Genomic DNA, 19,352 nt, shown 5'->3' on the forward strand with positions numbered 1-19,352 from the left:
CCCAAATCAAAATAAAGTGAAGAGCTCTGGGAGTGAAGAGGGGGAAAAAAAGTATAATTGTCTCTCTGTTTTCCCAAATTGGAGGTGGAAGGGAAGCATGTTTAGTTCAATAATTAAAAGGAGAAGACAGCAGTCATATAAGATACATGTCTTATTTTTCTAAGGCTTAGTGCATTTGTTTTAGGTCACCCCTACTTTATGCTTGACAAATTAAGCCAAGAGAGAGGCAGGTAAATCTCTCCTCAAGGCTCCATGTTTGAAGAAGTCACAGCGAGACTTTTGCTCCCCCTTCACCCATTGTGGCCACCACACAAAGAAATTTAAGGACATTTCTGGAAATGGCGCACACCAATTCCCCAGAACCAGCATGCTCTCTGAATGTTTCATACGTCCTGTGATTTGTGTCCAATTTCTTTATTGAAATTGGCTTTTATTCAATAATGGGTGACTGCAGACCGTAGTCCTGTGCCTAAAGAGAGATGTCTTTAGCAAGCACAAAGAATCAGGACAGCTGAAAGGCAGATAACAATCAGAGACACAACTTGGTTAGTGGAGTTGCTGCCCCGTTCCTACACTTGGCGTTTGTAAAACACTATATATTTTCAATCCGAAGAGAAATCGCCCTGAATAAATAACACATTTTAATATGTATTTAGGGGGTTATCAGTTATTTCCATGCAGAACAAGTATTATTATTGCACATTTCATTCCATAAATTAGTGTCGGCATTTGTAAATTATGGCACGGAGGAGCCCATGAACTGAGCTCAGTCTCCATTCAAGAAAGAACACTATGGGTTGGTTTTCTCAATGTGCTCTTGACAATACGACTGTGACTTATTTTTAAAGGATTTGCAAGAAAATAAGATAGCCAGTCCCATCAGCGCTGCTTTCCTACAAGCAATTTGGTGGCTATAATTATAAATGCATTTCCATTATCAGGTTATATTTCCCCAAAGACAGAAAACTCCCATCATTTATTTTCTCTTGTGTGAATATTTTTTGGTTCCCAGTGGCTCAAGAGTTCAGCCTCTCAATTCAGATACACTCGAACTTTTCGGGACCTTCTTTTATTCCTCTCCCCCACCCAGTGTTTGGCACATAGTAGGCATTTAAATGCTTGTTGACTTTGATTCAAGGACAATTGCTGCTGGGAAAAAAAAAAAAAAGTCTAGAGCAGATTAAATAAAATGAATGAATTACTGTGCATCACAGAGACCCTGGTAGGGATGGACATGGGCAGATCCATTCAACAATTGACATTCAAACAGCATTTATTGAGCACCAATTATATATTTGCAAGATACATAGTCCCTGGGGAATAAAAGCTATCATGAAACTGTTGGTTTTTTCTGGCACAAACCCTTCTCCCTGGCCCTCGGTGCCAACGCAGCCCAGCTTCTCCAGCAGATTGCTGCCACTATTCAATGCTCTCTGTGTTCCTCAGCCTTTCCAGATCCCTGCTGCCTGCAGATGCGCCCATGTCTCCCACAGCCTTACACATCTTTCACTTGATCCGATGTTTTCCTCTTCTCTCCCCAGCTGAGACCCTCGGGAAAGCTTTCAGCACTGGGCACCTGGACTTCTCTCTCTGTGGGAGCTCAGATCTGTGGCAATCTGCCTTCTACCTTGTTCTTGGGAGATCCGGGCTCTCCCAAGCCAGCACCGATCTCTTAACTGACAGATCCAGTGGCGCTCTCTAATGCTCCTCTTTCCCAACTTCCTGGGTACTGCCCACTCACCAGGACTCCATGATGTTGCTCTTCCTGGGTCTCCTCCTGCCTGGTGGATCTCTCCCTCTCCCTCTCCATCTCCTCACCCTCTTCAACATGGGGGTGGGTTTTCTTTGCCCCCCCCTCATCCTTCCTTATCAGTGACCTCCTCAGTGATTCCTCGATCTCTACATCCAGCCCAGAGCTCTTTTTTGGATCCTCTAACACCCTCCATCTTCAGACGCTGAGATTCACTATGGCCACAAGTCTCCCCACTTAGCTCCCTCTTCCCAAACTTTTGATGGCTGCTTAGTGAACCATCCCGCTTCCCGTCACCCTCTGCTTCTCACTGACTCTCCCTGTCTCATGTTAAATCTTTGTCTCAGTCTTCTTGTTGCTCCTTTCTCACATCTCAGATGTTCTCCCTCCTCTCCCCAGCACCCCCCTCATTTCCCCATCTTGGTGGATCTGCCCCTCCCAGCCATCCTCTACTGTCTCACCAAGGGGGTTTCTGAGAGTTCGTACCTGACCACCTCAAAGCTCCAGGTTCAAACTGCAGTGATTCTCTCTCACCACAGAATCTAGTGTCCTCCAAGACACGCACAACCCAACGTTCTCTCCTCTTCCCTCTTTCTACACCTCACTGCTGGCACTTGTGGCCCTGTCCTCCCTCTGGGCATCTGTCTCTGTGTGTTTGTACTGGCTGTGCTCCCTGCAGCCTGACATGATCTCCTTCAATATTCCACTGAAACTTCACGTTATTCAAGAAGTTTTCATACCCCCAGTCCTCCAGGTCCTGCTCACACCCTCTCTCTTAGAGTCCTTTTTACCTGCACCATAGAGACATTGTGTGTGGAGAGTATTTGTACCCAGTCTTCCAGGGTGGCAACCCAAGTTAACAACAGCTCCCTGAGGGAAACAAAACAGCCCAACTAAGCACACCCACTCTTAACTTTAACCAACATTATTAATATTCTCTCCCTCACTTTCTTAAGTCTATAAAATAATTAGAATGACAAATGCTGCCTGATTTACAGCATGGCTGCTTTCTGCCTTGTAAATATTCCCACTGACACTTCCACCCCTAGTTCCTGGGTCCTACTCAGGCTGGCCCCAGCACCCTCCCATCACCCCGTCAGCTCTCCCATCAGTGTGTTTGCTTGCTGGCCAGTGGCCACACTTTGGCTGTCCCTGCATCCTCCTAGCTTGGGACAGCTCCCGTCACTGCCTAACACTGGCAAACACATGCTCCTGGGCTGACTCAGCCACTGCACACACAGGAGCACATCAGCATTGGGATGACAAAAGACTGGGATCTTAGAGCTTCTAAGAGAGAAAATCAGGAGAGCTGAGCACCCTGAGTCTGGACTGGAGATGGAGAGAGAGGCAAAGTTGGAAACCTTTGGTTGGCTGCCTGGTGCTGCAAGCATAGGCTAAGAGGACAACTGGCACCTGCCCAGGTTGGTGCTGGTACACGGAGCTGAGATGGGGACATGCTGAAGCTAAATAGAATCATTTTATTCATTTTGTGAACCTCTCTGCACCAACAAAGTTCTGTCCTGAGCTTTTTAAGTATGGGATCCCCTGTTTTCTATGGATTCTTGTTGTATTTTGGTTTTCCCATGTCAAAAGGGAAGAATTTCCAGAATGGACGGTCCCTTCACTTAGCAGGGAGGCAGCCCATCAGTGGCTGATTCTGAGAGAGTTGCCAGGGTCGTTGAAAGATTCAATTATTTTCCACATAGCTGGTAAAAATCTTGCAGGCAGCATTTGAACTTCTTCCTTCCTTCTTTTCTTCCTTCCTCCCTCCCTTCCTCCTTCCTTTCCCCCTCCTTTCCCCCTCTTTCTTCCCTCCCTCCTTTTCCTTTCTTCCTTCTTCACTCTTCTCTCCCTCCTTCCTTCCTTCTTTCCTTCTCCCATCCCTTTTTACTTCCTCCCTTCCCCCTCTACTTTCTTCCTTCCTTTTTCTTCCTTCTTTCCTTCCTTCTTTCTTTCCTTCTTTCCCTCTCTCCCTCCTTCCTTGTTTCCTTCTTTTTTTCTTAATTCTCAACATCGTGGTGTCAGCCAGTTGAGCAAATGGGACCGCACTTGCAGTATTGTGTTCAGCCAGATTTTTGGTGATCAGGTGGAAAGTGTTCAGTGAAGGGAAGGCTGTATGTTGAAAAGCCATCTGTTTATCCCATTGGAAGACTGATTGAAGGTATTATATATGTTTAGCCTTCAGTGCAGAAAAATAAAGGGAAGGCCATGACAGCTGTCTTCCGTTCTTTTAAGGGCCATCCTTTGGAAGAGGAATTAGCCTTCTGCTCAGACGCTTAGGGCAGAATTGGGAGATGTGCTACAGCTGGAGAGATGGGAATGTAGACTTGGTTTGGGGAGAAGGGGAGGGAGAGAGCATAAAACAACACAAAAGGAAGCGAACCACTTCTTAGTAACACAAATATCTTACATTGGAAATGGATTGCCTCCGGCCCATGGGGAGCCATCACTTGGGATCGTTAACGGAAGGATGTATGACTGATCATCGAATGTGTTTTAATGGGGATTCTTTTCTAGGCATTGTGTGGATTAGGTGGCCATTGTGGACTCTCCAATTTCTGGAATTCTGTGATTTTGGTGCCTAAACTAGAGTTTAAAAGAATGGGGAGACCCTGGACAGATAAATATCACCGTCCCAACCGTCATCACGCATGTTTACAAAATCTCCCAAGGTACACACCTGTCAGATTGGCTAAAATGACAGGAACAAACAACGATGAATGTTGGAGGGGCTGTGGGAAAACTGGGACACTGATGCATTGTTGGTGGAGTTGTGAAAGAATCCAACCATTCTGGAGAGCAATCTGGAATTATGCCCAAAAAGTTATCAAAATGTGCATACCCTTTGACCCAGCCATACTACTACTGGGCTTATACCCCAAGGAACTACTAGAGAAGGGAAAGGGTCCTGTATGTGCCAAAATGTTTGTGGCAGCCCTTTTCATAGTGGCTAGAAGCTGGAAGATGAATGGATGTCCATCAATTGGAGAATGGTTGGGTAAACTATGGTATATGAATGTTATGGAATATTATTGTTCTATAAGAAATGACCAACAGGAGAAATACAGAGAGGCTTGGAGAGACTTACATCAACTGATGCTGAGTGAAACGAGCAGAACCAGAAGATCATTATACACTTCAACAATGATACTGTACGAGGATGTATGCTGATGGAAGTGGATTTCTTCAACATAGAGAAGAGCTAATCCAATTCCAATTGATTAATGATGGACAGAACCAGCTACATACAGAAAAGGACTGGGAAATGAATGTAAACTGTTATTTTTACCTTCTGAATCCAATTCTTCCTGTGCAACAAAAAATTCGGTTCTACACACATATATTGTATCTAAATTATACTGTAATATATTTAACATGATATAAGACTGCATGCCATCAGGGGGAGGGGGTTGGGGGAGGAAGGGAAAAAAATCTGAATAGAAGTAAGTGCAAGGGATAATGTTGTAAAAAATTACCCATGCATATGTACTGTCAAAAAATGTTATAATTATAAAATAAAATAAAAAATTTAAAAAAAAAAAATTAAAAAAAAAAATAAATAAATAAATAAATCAAATAAACAAAATCTCCCAAGGTTTGCAAAGCAATCTCTACACATTGTCTCAATCTCACAGCCACCCGGGTAATAGGTGCTCTCATCACCCCGCTTCACAGATAAGGAAAATTGAGATTCAGCTAAATTTATGTCCTGACCAAGGATGCACAGAAGCCTCTGGACTCAAAGTCAGTACTCTTGGCCTTCCCACTATATGGCTTCTTCCAGCCCAGGAGAGACTCTGATGCTACTCTTTTTTTTAAATTAAAGCTTTTTATTTACAAAACATATGGATGGGTAATTTTTCAACATTGACCCTTGCAAAATCTTCTGTTCCAAATTATCCCCTCCTTCCCCCCACCCCCTCCCCTAGCTAGCAGGTAATCCAATATATGTTAAATATGTTAAAATATATATTAAATCCAATATATGCATATATATTTATACAGTTATCTTTCTGTACAAGAAAAATCAGATCAAAAAGGAAAAAAAACTGAGAAAGAAAACAAAATGCATGCAAACAACAACAGAGAGAGTGAGAATGCTATGCTGTGTTCCACCTTCTGTTCCCATGGTTCTCTCTGTGGGTGTAGATGGCTCTCTTCATCACTGAATAATTGGAACTGGTTTGAATCATCTTTGTTGCAGAGAGCCATGTCCATCAGAATGGATCATCATATAGTCTTGTTGTGGCCATGTACAGAGAGGTCTTGGTTCTGCTCATTTCACTCAGCATCAGTTCCTGTCAGTCTCTCCAGGCCTTTCTGAAATCATCCTGCTGATCATTTCTTATAGAACAATAATGTTCCATTACACTCATATACCTTAACTTATTCAGCCATTCTCCAACGGATGGGCAGCCACTCAGTTTCCAGTTTCTGGCCACCACAAAGAGGGCTGCCCCAAACACTTTTGCACACGTGGGTCCCTTTCCCTTCTTTAAGATCTCTTTGGGATATAAACCCAGTAGAGACACTGCTGGGTCAAAGGGTGTGTGTTAGGATTACTAGGTGAGAACTCAGGTTGTCTGGACAGTGACAAGGTGAGAATTCAGGTTGTCTGGACAATTACAAGGTGAGAACTCAGGTTGACTTGATAGAAGGAGCAAGCTCATTGGCTGAAGTGGTTCTTCCCAGAAGCCCTTGCATTATCCCACGCCCATTCTCTGGGAGAATAAAAGAGAGGACTCCCAGACATAGAAGAAGACTCTGCATTGCATCAGGCTTGACGGGGCTCCCTGCAGGAAGGGAAGTCACTTCTCTGGACAAGAGTTAACAGCAACTGCCTGGAGACAACGGTTCGTTACAGGAAGAAGAATCTGTCGGAGAGATTTGAGTAGACACAGCAGATCTCTTCCCAGAGAGTGATCCGGCAGCTTCTAGAGACGACAGCTCATTACAGGTGTGCACAGTGTGATAACTTTTTGGGCATGATGCCAGATTGTTCTCCAGAATGGCTGGATCTGATCATAGTTTCACCAACAATGTATCAGTGTCCCATTTTCCCACAGCCCCTCCAACATTCAGCATGATCTTTTCCTGTCATCTTAGCCAATCTGACAGGGGTGCAATGGTACTTCAGAGTTGTCTTAATTTGCATTTCTCTGATCAATAGTGATTTGCCGCACCTTGTCACAGGACTAGAAATCGTTTCAATTTCATCATCTGAAAATTGTCTGTTCATATCTTATGACCATTTGTCAATTAGAGAATGGCTTGATTTTTTTTATAAATGTGAGTCAATTCTCTCTATATATTAGAAATGAGGCCTTTATCCGATGTTATTCTTGACACCCCCCTGGATCCCTTGCCTTCTGAGCCTGCACTGGGACACAGAAGGGAGGGGGTGCAGGACAGGAGCCAGACTTCTGAGCCAGCATCCTTCTCATCTGGAACAAGGGGGCTTCTTTGGTCCTTGCAGGAAGGCTCTATATTCCCATATGCACAAGGCTCCTTGCCCCTGAGCGTAGGGAATCCAGTGGGTGATGTGCCTCGATGCCCAGAGCTGTCAGTACTGTCCAGAAGGGACCCCTGCGAGAGGATTGTGTGGAGCTAGCTCCCTCCTGAGGTGCAGCCCAAGAACTGAACTCAGTGAACCCCAGGTTGCTTTTCCTAGCTGCCACTGAAGTTCCTTGGGCAGAATTAATGTCTTCATCTTTCCACTGAGACTTAAAAAAAAAATTAAAACCTCCTTGTATTTATCTTAGTTTAACAGGACAGAGAGAATGTTTAAACAGTTTACCTCCACCTTGCCTTCTGTTTCCTGTCCTTATAATAGACTTCTGACAAGGAGGCAAGCATCCCAGAACCTGAATAGGCTCCTTCTGGAGAAAGCAAATCTCCTCTAATTGATTCTTACACCTGCCATCGCCGCTACCTCATAATCATTTGAAACAATTTTTGCCGCTATAGATTCTTCCATTTGATCGTCGGGCTTCTGAAATTCTTGCAGACCAATGGACTTGGTATTGTATTTTTAAATAAAGAGTCTTTACTGAAGGCAATTGATTACCTGCATCTGCCGCCTTTCAGAGAATTAAGTTAGTATCTTGCAGTTCATCATATTGTGAGCTTCCTGGCTTAATTAATGAGGCAGCTGGAAAAAGAGAGCATTAAATATTCTGTGCGTGTGCCACATCCCGGGATGTAGGGGGCCTAACTCCGGGGCCTGTGATTTCATTGTTGGAGTCATCTCTCTCTTTTTAATTCCCCCTGCTGGAAATTCAATATTCATCGATTTAATTTTGTTAGAAGGATTCTTATCGCTTAGCCTCGTCTAAGAGACCAGATCTTTATGTGTTCTCTCTTATGTTCTATTTGTTGACTCCACCTTACCTTCTGAGTACAGTTTAATGGTTGCCTTTTCAAGTGGATTGAAAGCACTTTGCTTTGCAAAGTGGTTGTGAGAAAGGATGTCCTAGAAAAGGAAGGGACAGGTGGAAATCGGTGGGACTGAAACCTGGCCTGATAAGGACCTGTCGGGAGACAAGGGAGGCTCATTCTCACCAGATGAGGGACCAGAGTGCAAGTGGACTAAAAATCACCAAGACAAAGGCACGATGCTACAATTTTCTTAACTACATGCTGCCCCGTCCACAGAAGAGAATTGTGTACAAATGTAGAAAATGGGGAGGGGGAGATAGAGTGTTTTACTTTATTTTGCTCAATATTTCTGTTATATTTTAATATGGTTTGGGTTGTAGCATGCTAATACCAGTTGTGTTGCTCTCTTCTACATCTTCCAAAATGAACTCTTTATTCCCCTATCCCATCCCAGTTCTAAATTGGACGTCTACAACCGATCCCTCTTCTGGCCCATTGCATTGCGAGTCTCCCCGGCATACATGTTCTAAGAACTTTGGCTTTGAGCTAAGATCAGAGTGTGAATTCTGCCTCAAAATTCACTAGTGACCTGACCATGAACATAGAAAAATTAGTTAACCTCTCTGAGACTCAGTTTCCTCCTCTGTAAAATAGAGAGTATAAGAAAGATAAGAAAATCAAAGCAGTATCAATGTGTGTTATGATCACGGTTCCTGATTTATAGCAGGAAATAAACTGTGTGCTTTTACAAGTTTTGAGACCATTTTCCTTATTGCTTCATCTCCCTAGTTTTCCCTCTAAATTACTCCCCAGTTTAAATAGAGATGAGTTTTGCTTGGAGCAGTTCTAACCGACTTCAACCTATTGTTAAATTTGTGGCAGGGCATTTAACCCTCAGAAATTGGCTGCTTCATTGATTTTTTTTATTGGTTGTCTAGACTTGTCCATGTCAATAAGGATGATTAAATTTCAAACTGCACGTATTCCAGAGCGGCTTGTAGTTAAACATTTACTGGCACACGGTATTATTCTACAGACACTGTGGAAGATCATGGAGAGGAGAGTGAATAAAGTCATCCACAAACTGGAGGTCTGGTCACTACAGCTAGTAATGAATACTAAGGAAAACAATAGAAATAGCAGCCACAAACACTGATTTGTGTGGTGCTCTATATCATGGGGGATTATGGGATGGCTTCCTTCTCCTTGAAAAGACCATCTTCTTCTCCCTTTGCTGCTCACGCCCATGGCACATCCTTTCACAAACATCACGGCAGAGCTCCCTCTTCTCTCTCATTTTGCTTTATTTCTCTATTTTCCTTCTCCCTATCTTGCTTCTTGCTCAAATCCCTTACAAAGGAGGAACAAAAGCTTAGGTGGTCTGTGTGAACTTCTTGCTTGTAAGGGCTCCCAGCCAGCTAGCCTTTAATCTCTTGCCCTTCTCTTTGAGCTTCTAGCTACACTTCTACTCTGATGGAACATTTTCTGAGTGAGCTGCAAGAATGAATTAATTTTAGCCTATGCTAATAAGAGAAGGATCACATAAAAGCACCTCGTTTCTGAAGGGAGGCTGGAAAAGCTATTTTTTAATAGGTCTTCATACATAAATGCCTAATTACAGCTATGTCAGGTGAAAAAAGTCATTACATCAAACAGTCAGCCAGCACTAAGAGAAAAGATTCTATAACAACACAATCGAGAATTCGCTCCTGAAATGGTGACATTTGGAATGAATGTCAAAGTGGGTACATTTAAGGAAAAATAGATAATACTGCAAGAAAGAGTTCTGAAGAAAAAAAAAATCAGAAACTTTAAAGCTTGTAACCCATTGCCGCTGCTATTGTCTAAAGCATAGCTCCTTTTGGAAGCAAGTTATAATTTGGATGTAAATACGTAAACCATCATTGGGCTATCTCTAAAACTGATGGGGATTTATTACCAGGGATTTTGAAACAAGAACAAAGGCACGTATTGAATTGAGAGACTCACTTTAACTGCAAAGAACTCATTATGTCAGAACAGAACAGACTGCAATGTTGAAATGTTCATTAAAAATAAATAAATGAAGCCGAATTTTAACTAATCACCCAGACTTAAATCTCTCCCTTTCCCCAGTCTGCCCCAAAGGTCATCTCTGATCAGGTGAGCCCCCAATTCTATAACTCCCCATCACCCCTACCACTTAAAGCTTCCAAGTTTGTATCCCTCCTCTCTTTCCAGTCTCATCATGTGACAGCCCCCTCCACATATGTTATGATTCAGTCACATGACAGCCCCCTCCACATATGTTATGATTCAGTCACATGACAGCCCCCTCCACATATGTTATGATTCAGTCACATGACAGCCCCCTCCACATATGTTATGATTCAGTCACATGAGTCTATTTTGCCCTTTCTCACCTGTGACATTCAATCTCCTATCTCCATGACTCTCAGTCTAATGGAGGAGACAGAATGTTTATTGACTGGAGTTGTCAGACCTGCATTTAAAGACCGACTTGATGGATGAGGGAAGAGTGGACTAGAGTGGGAAGGGACTGAACACTATTACAAGGCACGAGGCAAAGTGGTCCTTCCCCAGTGATGGCTTGTCAGAGGAGAGAAATGGCCACTGAGTAATCAATGACATAATTCAACAATTGAGTGCTTATGGGATGGGGTGAGGGGGTGAAGAGATGGTCATGTTGCCTACTGATTAGCGATGAGGGAGTGAGAAGATAAGGATCCAACCTGCAGGATTAGAAAGTTAGAGACACTCTATTAGGGGCAGAGAGGGTTTTGGATATATTGAGTTTAAGATGTCTCCAAGACCTCCATTTGGATACAGCTAGTGATGCAAGACTGGAAACTGAGAGAGAAGGTAGTCTAACTAATAAGTCTGAGAATTGTCTACCCAGAGATAACAATTGAATCCATGGCAATAGATGAGCTCACCTAGGGGAATAGTATAGAAGGAGAACAGAAGAAGAAAATGGGTCCAAGAAAACAGCAGAGTTCCATTTCATTATCATTTTGAAGATCATAAGAGGAAATTTCTATAAAGTGCTTCACAAATCTGAAATTACCACGTAAAAGTCAGAGCTAATTATTCACTTCTGGCCAAATGAAAGGTGGGGTTTTCCATGTGTTTCATTTCTAGATCAGCATTGCCTTTGAAAGAAGGGATGGCCAAACTGCAAGAACCATAAGCTTCCTGCTGCATCTTTATAGAGAAAAAGTATCACCAAAGCATCTCCCCTTTTAATGCTAATTCTAAGTAACGATAACAATATTTTCTTGTGAGATGCTGAAATACTTTTGAAATATTCTATGTTTAAAAAAAACCCTTTTCAATAGGTATCATTCACACTAAAGGGCTAGTGAATAAGTCTAGATAATTCTGAGATACTTGATGAGTGAGTAAGATGCCAGAGATTCTGTCCAATCCATCACTTGGCAGATGAGTAAACTCTAGAAAGATTAGGAAATACTTTTCCCGAGTTCCCAATTCCTGTTTTGGGTCTCTGGATTTACTTTATCATTTTCTTTCTGCTATATCACACAGGATTGAAGCCTTTCTTTCAACGGCAAAGGCTTTCTTGGTATTTTAAAACAAAACTAAGTAGACTCTGCACTTCAATGATAGCCCAATGTGGTTTTGTTAAAGCTCATATTTTGACAATTGTTCAGAAGGCCAACATTTCATAATTAATAGATGTTCAGCTGAAAGGCTGACCTTCTGAGCAACTGGGAAAGTGCAAACTTAGAAAAAAATCCACTTTGGACTATTTATTGAAGCCTACAAGCAGTTATCTTTTGGAATGAAGTACATCTTGGAACTGTGCCTTGGAAATTGGCTCTCTGTGAGCATTTCACAAAGTCCTTTTAAAATAAAAATTCATGCTAAGTCTTCCATTTGAGTGTTATGCTAAATTTAAAATGTGAAACTTTCTAAAAGGGCTCTCATGTACCTTGATCTCTGTCACATTCTATAAATGGGCTCAAAATTCAAACTTTTGGGAATCGGTTATCATCAGATTTTTTTCCCGTGAATGATTCTTAAATTTTCCTGCCTGACTTAATCGGAAAGAACCCCTGTCAGCAGATTTCTTCCAATCCTTTTGCCTTCCATGTTTAGGCCAATTAGCCCAATTGGGTAACGCAGGTTGTTAATTAAGATGCAGTCATGAATTTGACATCATATTGGTAATCTGTGAACTTTTCAGGAATACCACTAAATCTTCATTTCAAATCAGTACCATTAGGCATAAGAGTAAACATATCAAAATCTGCTGAATTCAATACAAATATATCCTAAAAAAAACACACAAGTCAGAAATCATTGATTGGGGGTCAGTAATATCATTTTTAAATACACAGTGCAGAATGCTCTGCTGTCAGAATTTTCAGGTTTAATAGAAAAAGAACACCTCTTCATCTCCCTGTATTCTCTAGAAAACCCAGTTGCTATAACAGACATTTCCCAGTTCGTGGAAGACAATCACCATTTTAGTTTTTGTTTTTGTTTTTGTTTTTTTCCCAAGCAACAGAAAGGATAATTTCTTTTTTTTTTTTTTTTGAATAACAAGTAGATTTATTTATCCAAAAAGAGAGCAAACAGAAATTGGAGAAATCATGCAGATATTCCAGAAAACCTGCAAAAAATGAGCTTTTAAAATGGGAGCACTATATCTCAGTTCACCCAAACAAGAGGCCCTGATTTCACCCCAAAGGAAATTCCCAGAAGTTTCTACAGAGACAACCTGGAAATTAGGGATATTTAGAGTGATCAGTCTCCCCAACATAACTGCAGATTCCAAAATTTGTTTCAGAAAGGATAATTTCTACCATCAGATTCAATGTGAAAAGTTGGGAATTGTATGTGGAACATTTGAACAGGACTCAGAAAGCAGAGATGTCTATTATGCTTTCTCTCTTAAATTTGCTATGTGATATTATGCAGAGCATTTTAACCTATCTAATTCTCAGATACATTTCGGTTTGGTTTCATCTTGTTTTTCCTTTGTAAAATTTAGTGGTTGGATCAAGCCTCCCCTAATATCCCTTTTGCCTTTGAGATACCATGAGATAAGAAAATAGGAGATGGGGAATTGTTATAAGGGGAGGTATATGATTGGTTTTATGGAAGAATGAATGAGCACATAGATGGATAAGTGCATTCATGCATGCATGAATGAATGAATGAATTGTAGATGAATGAATTAATGAATAAATGGATGAATGAATGCAAAAGCATCCTTCACATATTTCCTATGTGTAGGGCACTGGTAATATAAAAAGAAAGTCAAGACAATCCCTAGTCTCAAGATGTTCACATTCTGATAGGGGAGGCAACATATATTTTCAACTTCAAGTCATAGGAAAAAGTAGAGTGGTCCTTATGGTGCAGCAAAAAGTCATAATTTATCTTCTTTAATATCAATTTCTTTGATAAACCCACTCCTATATAGAGTGCTAAAAAGTCCAAGGTCTTTGGTAATACTTTTTGTTTGTTTGGTGGTTCTGAAGCTGTTCATAGTTTTAAAGAGATGGGTCTATTATAACTGGAGAGGAAGTTCTTAGGTCAAGTCAAGGATTGCTCTTCTAGTTCATGGATTCGGGGATAAATGGAGCAGAATTGGTGGTGGAGATTGAGAGGTTTGTTAGTGCTGGGACTACTGGGCTGACGTGTCCTAATAGCTCATGGTGTCAGGGACAGAGAGCCCTTCTTGTACCAGAGTGGCTCTTCTCAGGATGGGTAGCCTTTACGTGCTCTCCACAAAAAAGAAAAGTGGTGAAGAGGAAAATTCTCACCCTCATCACTGTCTTGACTGCTGCCCCGAGTACCAAGAGCATGGTACCTGAAAGATAGCGAGTATCTGATCAATTCTTTCCCAGGGATTAATTTATTCTCTCCAAGGTGGTGAGCTGGCAGGAGAGACTTTTCTTGGAACTACTCTTCAGAAAAGGCAATGGATCTCTACCTCTAGTTACATTTTCCAAGGGCATAGTGGGTGGAAGCTGGAGCAGAGAGGGTCTGTACCATCTGCAGAACTGACGTGCTCTCGGCTTCCCTTCTTCTAGGCTGCGGAAGTCCTGCTGCAGCATGGAGCCTATGTCAACGTCCAAGATGCAGTCTTTTTCACCCCTCTCCACATCGCAGCATACTACGGTCACGAGCAGGTAACGTGGTCATTGTAGTATGCTTCAGACCTTTATTAAGTTGGTTTCTTTTGGAGATAAAAGCTTGGGATCTGGACATGTGCCAGTGATACAGCCACTTAGCTTCTTCCCTGTTCTTCCCAGCAGCCCAACCTACTCTGAAGCTGCTGCAATCTCTCCCCCATCCTTGAATAAGTCATCCAGTCAATTCAGAAGCATTGAATAAGCCCCTATTCTCTCCTAGTCACTGTGCCGCCAAGTGCTAGGGATATAAAGAGAGGCAAAAAATACCCCCTGCTGTTGAGGAGCTCCTACTGTAATAGAGGAAGAGTGCAAACAACTGTGTACAAACAGGGTAGATCTGGAGATACTAAACAAAGGGGAAGATGTGATGAATGGATGTCCATCATTTGGAGAATGGTTGGGTAAATTATGTTATATGAAGGTTATGGAATATTATTGCTCTGTAAGAAATGACCAGCAGGAGGAATACAGAGAGGCTTGGAGAGACTTACATCAACTGATGCTGAGTGAAACGAGCAGAACCAGAAGATTGCTGTACACTTCAATGTTATATAAAGAGGCATTCTGATGGAAGTGGAAATCTTCAACATAAAGAAGATCCAACTCACTTCCAGTTGATCAATGATGGACAGAAACAACTACACCCAGAGAAGAAACACTGGGAAGTGAATGTAAATTGTTACCACTACTGTCTATCTACCCAGGTTACTTATACCTTCGGAATCTAATACTTAATGTGCAACAAGAAAATGGGATTTACACACATATATTGTATCTGGGTTATATTGTAACACATGGAAAATGTATGGGATTACCTGCCATCGGGGGGAGGAGTAGAGAGAGGGAGGGGATAATTTGGAAAAATGAATACAAGGGATAATCTTATAAAAAAAATTACTCATGCATATATACTGTGAAAAAAATTCTAAATTAAAAAAACAAACAAAAAAAAACCAAAGGGGAAGATGTTATTCAGAAATACACAATGCACTTGCACACAAATGCATGCACACATGTACGCACATATAATACACATGCACAAATGCAAACATGTACACACACATACACACACATGTAGAAACACACCACTTGATTCTCCTCATTATTGCAAAAGACTCAGGTGCCCTTGCCAAGGAGAAAAGTCAGACTCTCCACCTAAGAAAAGGCTGACTCTTCACAGGGTAGAAGGGCTGGCCATCAGCTTGAGAGGCACCTCGACATTTTTAGAAATATGTCTTCATTGAGAGGAGCTGCTGGGTCCCTGCCCCATGCAGAAGCACAGAGAAGCCTCTCCTGGAGGTCAGGGGAAGGCACCCACAGCCCAGGATGATCCCCAAGGCCTTAAGGCCCTTCTGCTCCCTGACTGACTCCTTGCAGGGGCTTCCTGAGAAGGGGCCGGGATTTCAGTTCCTTGTGTCCAGCCAGGATCCATATGCTGCTTTTTGTATCCCAGAAACTCAAGTAGCTTCCGCATCCTCGACAGCATTTGGCAGACCTGAAAATCCAATGGGAGGGACAGACCCGCCCCTGTCTGCCCATAGACCCGATTGCTGGGGTTGAGAAGCCTCCCAAGATGCACTGAGTCTCACCTCGCTTCGTCCAAATTGAGCAAAGAGGGTGAATTAACTTTGCTTCCTTGTGGTCAGTCTGAACTTGGAGTGACCGTGGGCCGGCGCAAACATTCGAGTTCATTGACCAGCTCTTCCTTTCTGTCACTTAGGAGAGCATGTATAATGCAACACGCGAGAAATGCCTCTATTGGGCTGTCTCAGACGATCATCCAGATAATTCTAGCCAGGAAAGCTCACCAAGTTTTCCTAAACGACATTTCAGGTGTTAGAGCTTCGTTATTCCTATCAATTCCTCAGCTCTGATTTTCACTTTGCATGGGAAGACAGTCATCAGGAAGATGTTGCCACATGATCTAGTGAGATTAGAAATGGTTTGGGCCCACAGCTTGCCATGTTCAGTGGGAAATGGGATCCTCATCCACCCACCCTTCCTACCTTCCGATTCACTTGTCCTGTGATGAAAGCCAGAGCTTTTCCCTGGAATTTACCTTAAACTAAGAGTAAGAAAAAAAGCAAATACAATCCCGGGGAAACTCCAAAGGTATTGCACTGGGTAACCAAACTGACATGGGCTTTGGCAAGCCCATTTCAGCTTTCTCTGTTTATGTCCTTGGGTTCACTCGAGAATGTCTGCCGTACCCTTCGGGGGGGTGGGGCTTAGAGTGAAGAACAAGCCCCCCTCCATGTACTGGGCTGCTCTTTGTTGCTTCTACCCCATCCCAGCCCCCTCAAGTAGGCGTGAGTTTGGACGTTTTCAGACCCGTGAAGCATGGCCTCCGGTCGGAGTCGACTTCTCATTTCATCGATGTGTTGCTTAGAGAAGGCTGGAGTGTGCCCAGGAGTCCAGCATCAAAAATACATGGGAGCGGCATGGATCCCAGAGGGAGAGAGGCCAGGAAGTTGCCTGAGCTCTCCTACTCCTGGAAACTACATTAAATCAAGCCCCTAAGAGAATTCTGGAGTCATGGAACTCACAAAAAGAAGGGGACAGTTCTCCAGCTCAAAGAAGGGACTCTCGGCCCACGGCAGCAGTGTCCATCCACACACAAGCTACAGGCCCTCCACAACCGAGGGCCGTCAGCACTGGCTCAGCAGGCCAGCACAGCAGGCAAACTGCCAGCCCCGGAACCCAGGACACCGCAGGCTAAATAACTATAGTAATCTATTGTTTGATAAAGCGATAGACTCAGCTTCTGGGATAAGAACTCATTATTTCACAAAACTGCTGGGAAAACTGGAAAGTAGCATGGCAAAAACTAGGAACGACCAGCATCTCACGCCCTTTACCAAGATAGGATCCAAATGGAGACATGGTGTAGACATAAAGGGTGATACCAAAGGAAATTAGGAGAACAAGGACTCGTTTATCTATCAGATCTTTGGAGAAGGGAGGCATTTATGGCCAAGTGAAACAAAGAACATTATGAAATGCAAAATGGATCCATTTTGATCACATTAATCTTTGCACAAATAAAACCAACATAACCAAGAGTAGAAGGAAAACAGAAAGGTGGAAAACAATCTAAAACAACTCTGAGATATCATTATCAGATTGGCTAGTGTGACAAAAAAGGGGAAATGATAAATATTGGAGAAATTGTGGGGGGAAATTGAGACATATTAGCCTTGGTGGTGGAGTTGTGAACTGATCTAACCATTCTGGGGAGCAATTTGGACCTATGGCCAAGGGACAATGAAACTGGGTATACCCTTTGATCCAGCAATACTACTACTAGGTCTGTATACTAACGAGATCATAAAAATGGGAAAAGGAACCACATGTATAAAAAAATCATAACTTCTTTTTGTGGATGGCAAAGATTCGGAAATTCAATGGAGGCTGAGGAATGGCTGAAAAAGTTGTAACATATAAATGGAATGGAATACTATGATTCTATAAGAAATGATGAGCAGACAGATTTCAGAAAAATCTGGAAATACATGAACTGATGCTGAGTGGAATGAGCAGACCCAGAACACTGTGCCCAGTAATAATAATTTGGTGTGATAATCAACCATGATTGACTTAGCTTTTCTCAGCGATATATTGATTCAAGACAATTTGAAGGAACCTATAATGAAAAATGAGATCCACATCTAGAGAAAGAAGTATGGAATCTGAATTCAGATTCGAACATGCTGTTTTCAATTCCTTATTATTTTTTTTTTGTGGTTTCCCCCTTTTGTTCTTTTTCCTCTTTCACAAGACCAATGTGGAAATATATTTATATGATTGAATATACATGACCCTTATCAGATTGCTTTCCATTTTAGAGAAGGGCTATAGGAGGAAGGGAGGGAGAAAATATTTGAAACTTAAAATCTTACCAAAAAATCAATGTTAGGAACTCTCTTTACATGTAATTGGAAAAAAAAATACTATTTTCCAAAAAAAGAAAGAAAAATGCATTGGAACGTGACAACTCCAAAAAGTGAGATGATTGAAAAACTCTTCATTTCTCTGGTTTCATGGCAGCCAGGATGTACGCCACGCATGCCATCTGAGGAGCTTTCCTCTTTGGAGATTAACCTCATCGTTCAACGGGAACATAAAGGGAATCTTTACATGTTGGGCGGGGAGATAAGGTTGTTTACTTGCTGTGAACATATCGTCACAGTCTTGTGAAATTATGCTAAAATGGGCATGGGGCTTTTATGATAAGGGACTTGGACTCCTCCCTGTGAGGAAAGGCGCCACGAATGCAATTTATGGCCGCAATGGTCCTCTTCTGCATTATGCTGACAAGGAGAATGGTACATTAGCTAGAAAGAAATGTGCTTGACACGTCAGCCCTCTGGCCATTCATTCATTCATTTCTCTGGAGAAGAGTTGATGTTTCCTACTGTGGGCAAGATTCCCCAAAGTGTCTAATCACGGGGCTTCATAGACAGTAGATTGTAGAGATAGTTTGTGCCTACCTTTTATAGATCTCATCACTGGGATTTATGAGGTGTGTACATTAATTCCTATACTGTACATGCTAGTGAGGGCTAATCTCCCTCGAGTTAAAGGCGACTACTCCGATTTCTCTTGAATTGAAAGGATGGCTCTTCACAAACACTTGGAAAAGGAAAGAACTCTCTATAGTCACAGTTTGTTGTTTTAAGTAGAATAATACGCCTCCTTTTCCCTTTCCTCTCCCCATGGCAGTGTTTTCCTCCAGCAGGGAATCAAAGAAAGAGGGTTCAAATCTCTGCTTGGACACTCTGCGATATTGTGCCCACTTACCCCCCACCCCAGGGCTTCAGCATTATCAATGGTAATGTGAGGACTCTGGACTGGCTCATTTCTGCATCCCATTCCCGTCCTGGAGCCGTGACGGCACAAATTGATGGGGTTTTGCCACGATCTCGATAAATCGTGTGTGTGTTGCCATGTTGGAAGCCAGACTAGGCAACTTGGACTTCCTTCCATTCCAGCTGTCCCTGATTGAGCTGTCAGAAAAACATGTGTGTGTTTGAAGGAGAGGTGTCTCTGGGAAGCCT

The 19,352-nt window shown here is 42.4% G+C and overlaps 1 protein-coding gene across 1 annotated transcript in view; it reads left to right on the top strand.

Annotated features, from left to right (window-relative positions):
* The window catches only part of TNNI3K (TNNI3 interacting kinase), a 114,073-nt gene that overhangs the window by 47,560 nt on the left and 47,161 nt on the right, over positions 1 to 19,352 (top strand). Inside the window, exon 6 of the mRNA XM_074265591.1 lies at positions 14,194 to 14,292. Coding sequence (XP_074121692.1) covers positions 14,194 to 14,292 — 99 coding nt within the window. The remainder of the gene's footprint in view (positions 1 to 14,193; positions 14,293 to 19,352) is intronic.

This window comes from Sminthopsis crassicaudata, chromosome 4, assembly GCF_048593235.1.
Source record: "Sminthopsis crassicaudata isolate SCR6 chromosome 4, ASM4859323v1, whole genome shotgun sequence".
NCBI classification, from domain to species: Eukaryota; Metazoa; Chordata; class Mammalia; order Dasyuromorphia; family Dasyuridae; genus Sminthopsis; species Sminthopsis crassicaudata.